The sequence below is a fragment of the Carya illinoinensis genome, chromosome 10, assembly GCF_018687715.1.
Source record: "Carya illinoinensis cultivar Pawnee chromosome 10, C.illinoinensisPawnee_v1, whole genome shotgun sequence".
In the NCBI taxonomy this organism is placed as follows: Eukaryota; Viridiplantae; Streptophyta; class Magnoliopsida; order Fagales; family Juglandaceae; genus Carya; species Carya illinoinensis.
Window position 1 is genome coordinate 7,825,680 of NC_056761.1, and position 8,370 is coordinate 7,834,049.

At 34.6% G+C, this 8,370-nt stretch overlaps 1 protein-coding gene across 1 annotated transcript; it reads right to left on the reverse strand.

Annotated features, from left to right (window-relative positions):
- Positions 1-259: 259 nt before the first annotated feature.
- Positions 260-4,048, reverse strand: LOC122279117 (cysteine-rich receptor-like protein kinase 26). Its single transcript, XM_043089463.1, has 7 exons — positions 3,140-4,048; positions 2,465-2,593; positions 2,017-2,144; positions 1,690-1,900; positions 1,285-1,522; positions 1,011-1,161; positions 260-879 (listed from the first exon to the last, which is right to left on the reverse strand). Exons 1-7 carry the CDS (start codon positions 4,020-4,022, stop codon positions 571-573), a joined length of 2,049 nt encoding a protein of 682 aa, XP_042945397.1. The 5' UTR covers positions 4,023-4,048; the 3' UTR covers positions 260-570.
- Positions 4,049-8,370: the final 4,322 nt, after the last annotated feature.

Below are 8,370 nucleotides of genomic sequence, written 5' to 3' on the forward strand. Positions count from 1 at the left end.
CAAAACAATATTTAGTTTTTAAAAAATATTTTTATTCATTTTTTTCTCTTTCTTTTCCTAAAACCCAATCTCAAACAAATTTTTATAATGTTTTCATCTATTTCCAAACTTTTTTTTTTCACCTAAACATTTGCATGACCTGATTTGAGGCTTTTACTATCCATCTTGTTTTCTAAGGGCCAAAACATAGCGTTTGGGTTTAGAATTGTGGATCTGTATGTTGACTTTGAATGTCTTTTTCCCCCCTTAGATATAAAAATAAAAAATCATAAGCTTTATTGAGTTCTCAATGAGCAATGATCAAGACGTTCCAGATACATATAAATGGAGACACAAACTGAACCAAGTTTTAGTTACGAAGTTAAGATAGAAACAACCAAAAAATAGACTTCCGACCACAGTTAAACTGTATGGGTTTCAAACTTGGAGAGGGGCTGGGTCTGGCTACAATGGATTCAACATGACATGGAGCACAGGATTACCGATCATGGAGCGCCATAGTAATATTTCAGTTCAGAATGCTAGTGATCGAGGATGGAGCTCATTATTCGAAGCCTCATTCGCTGCGGTTTAGACAGAGTTGCGCTTGGATCTCTCATCTGACTCTGTTACTCCTAAGCTATCCTCCCATTTAGATGACATCTCAGATTCAATGCTACTAGTGTTCATAAAAAATGCAGGCTGTGAGGGTACTGGAAGTGTGATGGAATAGCTATTGAGCATGAGAACGATTGAAGCCATGGTTGGTCTGTCAGCTACATTTTCCTGAACACATAGTAACCCAATGTGGATGCATCTCATCATTTCACTTGTTGAGCCAGAACTCATTGTGGAATCTACGATATTTAAAGCAGTCCCCTCCCTCCAGTTTCTCCACGCCTGCAAAATATGACAAAAATCAGCCAACATCATAAAAATTAGCCATTTCAAAAGCAATGATTCCTATGTACGTGCATGCTTGCAGGATTGAAAAGGGAAATGTAACCAAGTATATAAAATAGCATACTTACATAGCTCAAAAGATCCTCCACATTTTCACCATTTCGAAAGCAATAGTTCCTTTGTCCACTCACTATCTCCAGTACTAACACACCAAAGCTAAAGACATCGGACTTCATTGAAAATTGTCCATGCATGGCATATTCTGGAGCCATATATCCGCTGCACATCGAAATCAATGCATTAGTTTTGCTTGAATGGCATTAGTTCTAGTTTCAATATCTCAGTATTAGGAACATGCTAAGTCTTGGTTTGGAAACTGAAGCCATATTCTATGGTACTTACTAGGTCCCCACAATTCTACTTGTATTGGCTTGAGTTTGATCTAACGAAAACAATCTTGCCATGCCAAAATCTGATATTTTCGGATTCATGTCCCCATCCAGAAGGATATTGCTGGCTTTAAGATCACGATGAATAATACGAAGTCGAGAATCTTCGTGAAGGTAAAGCATCCCTCGAGCAATGCCTCCTATAATTTTGTAACGCATTTCCCAATCCAAATGAGCACGCTTGATGGGATCTACATGTAAAAATTATATATGGTCCGTTAAGTAATATATATATATATATATATATATATATATATTTATATATGAGATCGAGCAAATTTCAACAAAACTTGTAGGCCAAAAGAAATATCATGAATACAATGCGAAATGAAAACAGAACTAGCTGCATAAAGCATACCAAAAAGGAAGTGATCGAGGCTTGTATTTGGCACAAACTCGTAAACTAAAATCCTTTCATTTCTTTGCAAGCAGAAGCCCTGGAGCCTAACTAAGTTGCGATGTTGAAGCTTGGCCACCAACAGGACTTCGTTCTTAAATTCTGAATCCCCTTGACCGGAATTTGTTGACAGTCTTTTCACAGCTATAGCTTGCCCATTCGGAAACCTTCCCTGATAAAATAAAAGAATATAGTGCATATAATCATCAATGGAGTATTTAAGAATTAACATGTTTTGACCAATTAATGATACCCTTTAATTTCAAGAAGATTATATCCATTAGCTACCTTGTAAACAACACCAAAACCACCTTGGCCCAGCTTATTTTCTTCAGAAAAGTTATCCGTAGCAACTTTTATAGTGTCGAAGTCGAACTGCAAGGACTCCACGCTTCCTATCTCATCCACATATTCACCTAATTGGAGAAAAGCCAACAGATAAATGACTTGAATAATCAAAATATGTGCAAGAACTCCACGGTTCCAATTCAAATTAACATTGTCGCTGGCATTTTGTTCTGGTCTTTGTACAACGATTCTTCGTAGAATTGATACCATCGTCTTCTTTTTTAATAGAATAATTTTATAAAATTCAAACATTTAAATAAAGAAAACATTGATTTCTTTTAATGAGACGATGGTATCATTTTAATTCGTTTTGAGACAGTAGTAAAGCAAGTAAATCTATAATTACTCGTATAAAATATATTAAGACTACAACTGAACTTGTACTTACTTTCAGGTTTCACCCATGGCCACCTCCTCACTCTCATATAGATACATATGGTGATGAGTAGCAGTATCACAGATGCAATTGACACAACTATAATAATGACAGTCCGAGACGTACTGTTCCCCTTGCTTCCTGCAAACCATAAGCCTTTACTTTACAATTATTTCATAACACAATTATTTTTAAATTACTTCACTATATTATTTACGGATAGTTCATTACAATGCACAAATAATTCATTATTATTTTATTATTATTTACAAACTATTTCATTATTATTTATAAATTAGCTAGCTGAGATATTCCTAACATCCAAACCAAACATAAAACCAAACCAAATCCGAAAAGAATATGTAATACATGTCTAGATCTTTAAAAAAAAAAAAAAAAGATCCTCAGACGATTCCAAATCAATTCTTATGCGCGCGTGCTAAATTATGTTTTTGGTATTTTTAAAATTTTTAAAATAATGGATTATCTGTTATGGCTATGCTGTGAATATGCTTTATTGTGATTTCCATCGCATTTTGCAAACTACTTTACCGTGACAAGGAAAAGCGCTAACATAATAATTGCACAAAAAGATTGCTGTGCTTGTGGAAGATCAGAAAGCATACTTTTCTGTCTAGTATACATATATATATATATATATTATATCCAAAATGAATTATGTATTACCTGTTGTAGGCCGAGTGTTATTGGCTGGTGGTGCTGACGCATCAGTTGTAGAGTTAAAGAAGGGATACTTCTCAAACCTAATATTACAGCTGGGTCTAACGACTCTCCCACCTACCTTCCCGTTGCAACATTGTGGGATGGCTTCCATAGCCCCGCGTAAGCAACCTTCGCAGTCGTCCATATACAAATCAGGCGTGCACTGTACAAGTGCATATAACGTTTTAAACTCGGGTCCGCTCGCTTTATTTGCAGCAAACTTGCGGAGAGAACCACCATCTTTAGCTTGACTAGTCAGGTTTTCCATCAAGGTCCTCAGATCATCATTGAACTGCTCCACAGAATTGGCCGATACATTTTCGTTGTTCCGCATAAAGAATGAAGGAGAAGGTTCCAAGACGCGATAAATTGAGCGATTTGAGTAGCGAAACATGCAGTAGTCATACCACACAATTGCCTCCTTTTGATTGGGACAGCGCTGTGGGAGAAGTGACATAGCGCTTTTGAGACAGTCACGACAGACATCTGAGTTAACATCGCCTCTACAAAGCCCGATTGCATGTACTTGGTCGGGGTTTTGGCCATACGAGGAATTGTAGAAGCCAGAGTTAGTACCACCGGTGTCGGAGGATACATCGGAGGAGAGGAGTTGATTGAGATTTTTCTCGTAGGTACTGTTAGCCGTGTAGTTACCCTTTTCATATAAACAAAAATGGTACAAGGGTTCTGCAGACTGAGCGACGGCTAGAGCAGTGAGCATGAAAATGGCGGAGAGGAAGAAAAGCCATCTCAAAGAAACCATAATGAATGCTGTGCCTTGGGTTTCGTGGAATGCCAACTGCAAGGTTTCAGTTTTTGCCTTCAAGAAATAATAATATACACGCATTTATTCGGCTGAGATGCGTGAACTCATGGACGCTGACTATTACGTTCGTGCAGGTGCCATTTTTGAAATTTCTTAAAATTTCTATGACTTGATAAAAAAAATAGGGTTTGAATCGAATCTGTCAAACTCATTAAAATAAATTTGTTAGAAGAAAGTTTGGTCAAACGCAATGACTTTCTATTATGAAATATTATCTGGACGGTAATAAACAGGATTAATGTCAGAACATATACAGCTTAAGATAATCCACAGCTAAAGAATTGAAGGGAGACCGAAAAAAAGGAATAGAGTTGAATATTAATTTTTGTTGGACGTTGTTTGAACAGTGAATTGAGATAAAAATTAAATAAAATATTATTAAAATATTATTATTATTTTATAATTTAAAAAATTAAATTATTTATTATATTTTATAAGATTTAAAAAAATTATAATGATAATATGAAATAAAAAGCTTTTATTATCTAATCGGGGTATAAGTGTAATTACATTTTTCTTTTTATAAAAATGTTAGTTTTCATTTATAGTGTCCGTTCACGTAGAGGATTGTCGCTCAATAAAAGAGATCTATTTTGTATATATGTGAATTTATTTTATGAATTTATATTAATTTATAAATTTATTTTTATATAATATGTTTATATTTAAAGCATTTCTTGTAATAAAATTGGCTTTAATATAGATTTTGAAAAAATTATATATAATTCATTAGTAGATTACATATATAATTAACTAACGTAGGAAAGTAGAGTTATATCGGTCGTATATTGATTTGAATATGTGATCTCATGGGCCAGGGTACGTGGGCGCGCTTGTTATGATACTTTGGGCAGGTTGGAGACATGTTCGATTAATATGGTATGTGGGGGCCGTTAAGCGGTTAAGCTAACAACACATTATACCATTTCTCAATTCGGCGCGTTGAAAGCTGAAACTCCCATTCCACACGGAAAATGTTTTTTTATTTTTTATTTGTCGTAATTTAGAAAAGTCGTATTAGCCATACTATTTGAATAATATATTACTAATAAATAAATACATACACTCAAGGTCCGGTCAATTTTAAGGACCCTGCTACACGGACTGCATCGGTCCCATTTTCCTTTATTCAACCGGCAAATAATTCTAGAATTAGTAATTATTTATTTATTTATTTATTATTATTATTTTTTGTATATCAAAACTTGCGTTTTTCCCAACTATCCACCCCCCGCGTTACCCAGCCATCCCCCCTTCCCAAATTCCGAATCATTCCATTCTAGAAAATACATTATATCAATTTGGGTCCTACTCGCAATCGCACGTACGTACGTGTGGAACAGGATGTATTCCTCAATTATAATTGCACGTCGCCAAAGTATTACCTTTGCGTTTTAGCTTTTGTTATTTAGCCAGACAAAAGAACAAAAATAGAAACTTCATATAGAACAAAAGCTAAAATGTAAATATGGGAAATTTTAATTGTTTGGGTTTTCTTCATATACAAAATCATAGCTTCATATAGAAGGATTTGATTTTTTTTTTTTTTCTCTGCACTGTGAAAACTGGAGGTGGATTAAAATGTTGATGCTTGAGATAGAAGGTTTGATTTTTTTTTTTTCTTTCTTTGCAGTACTCAAAACTATAACAGTACTGAAAAACACAGCAATATAGAAGGATTTGATTTTTTTTTTCTATATATATCTGCTTTATTAAAAAACATAATTGAAAGAAATGGTGTAGTAGTAGTTAGCTAGTGGTTTGTAATCTATATCTACAACAAAAAACATTTTTTGGGACGAAAATTTTCGTCCCAAAATATATAGATTTCGTTCCGAAAGATTTTTTGGGATGAAAAAATTTTGTCCCAAGGTCGTCCCAACATCACTGTCCCAGAAGATATATTGGGACGAAAATCACAATTTCGTCCCAAAATATATCTTTTGGAACGATTTTGAAATTGACCGTTCGATACCGTTCGAACGATGGATTTTTTTGTCACGGTTAAAATTCGTTCCAGAATAGCGTTCGAATGCTTCTCATATACCGTTCGAACGTTAACATTTCTTTTGAACAGTTATCAAGATACGTTCAAACGATCAATAGAAATACGTTCGAACGTTAAATGAGACGATTGAACGGAATAAGAGATCGAACGGTGATGATCAACGTTCGAACGATATGGTAATGTCATGCGTTTGAACGGTTTTTTGAGCATCTGGTATCGTTCGAACGGTTTGTGCATTGATGTTTGAACGGTACATTATCGTTTGAACGGCATGCCCATTAATGTTCGAACGTGACTCGGTCGTTCGAACGGATATTATTTTTATTAAAATCAATAATTATAAAAAAACTAAATAGACATCCATATTATTTGAAAAACATAAATTAGGAACTGTTTAATTACTCACAAAAGTTTTATAATAAGTGCGAAAAAATAAATAACCATAAAACTAGCATTGTTCATACATAATTAGATAATGTCATAAGCAAGACGTAAAAAACCATCAGTTGGTTGGAGGCCTGTACTGTTGCATAAGCTGTTGCATTTGGAGTTGCATATCTCTCCTGAACTCTGCTTGTTCTTCTTCATGTTATTTGAGGCGCATCTCCATGTCTCCTTGTCTCGCCAATTGAGCCTCTAACTCTTGTTGTTTTGCAACCAATTCTTCAATTCTACAATTCGCATTCTTTTGAGCTATAGAGGCAGACTCGGAAGAAGAGGAAGAAGGAGAAGGTTTTACACAGCGACCCAAACCCCTCAAATATCCTGAACGTTCACCCAGAACTTGTGTAAAAATCTCAACATCTGTATTTGAGGAATTTTGATCTGACGCAGATTCAGCACGCAGGGCAACCATTTTATCCTACACATAAGATAAAGAGTTAATATCATCATAAATATTCAAATATATTTATTTAAAACAAATTATAATACTTACATAATTTTCACGGGCATCAGGATGACTCCACTCTCAATTACGATTAGTATGTGATGCAGCATATAATTTTGTCAGATGATAATTGGCATCTGAATCTTGCTATAATAAAGATTTGTTAAGATATAAAGTCATTATGATTGATATATTCAGTTAACTATATACAAATGAAAGAATAGCAATACCAATTTTTTAGAGAGGCGGTGGAAAGATCTTGAGCCTGCATAATGAGTAATATTCAATTTTGATCTATCTGTTTTGTTTATATAACTTCGCTCCTACATAAGAATTGAAAATATTAGAAAGAGAAATTAAAAATAGGACTAAAATAATTAAATTAATTATACCTTATATGATGGATCCTCAAACATGTTACAAAGTTTTTCCCAATCAGAAGGTTGCACATCTTGAAAAGGATGTTGGCGTGCTTCTTCACTATTCTCAAACTTATTATAATGCTCATGACACCTCGCCTTATACTTGCGGAATGCATTACTCATAAGCTCTTCCACAGTTTTACGCTCCTCTCTCCGACCAAAATTTAATTCGAAATCATCCTTACAGAAAAAAGTTTGGACAAAAATATTATCATTTATAATATTCTAACTTTAAAGTAAAATAAAATTATAAGTCCAATTAAATTTCATTTATTAAATATTACCAAAAAGCGCTTCTTGATAAGGTCCTTAACATCTTGGGGGACTTTCCTCCATGAACTTGTTGCCAAAGGTGCATAAGTTCGTATAAGAGCACCCACATGCGATACAAGCCAAGCTGCTGGTTGTCCTTCGCCTCCGGTATGTTCATCAAGAATGTTAACTTTGATCTTACCCACCTTACGATATTTTTCCAACGTCACGCCTCTCGTAGTGCCTCGACCTTGACGAGATTGTACTGTGAAGTCATCATGATATATAACATTATAATCAATTTTCTATTATAATCTTAATTAATAACTTTTATGACTATTAGAATTTTACCTTGTTCTGTAGAGTCAATCTCTAATGGTGAGTCTGAAGGAGAGCTAGGAACAGGTGGAGATGGGTTGCGCACTTCCTTTCTCTTCGGAGGCATAATTTCAAAAAACTGATACAATATTTATTAAGTAAAATAGTGCTCATCATCACGTAATGTGAAAATATAATTCGTCAATCACTCTCTGTATCAGTATCATTTGACAATTCAGTCTCATCTTCTGTAGATACTTCAGATGAATCAACACTTTGCTCAAGTGTCGCATCAACAATTTCAGCCTCAATATCTTCTCTATTCAATGGAATCATCTCATACTGGCTCAAATCCACAAACAAATTAAAGACGGGCTGACTCTCTTGGTATGCTTCTTGAGTAGAGGCATCATCTTCTTCTTCATCTCGCCCTTCTGCCTGCGGGATAACATCATATATATTTCTTGGAGCATATTTTTG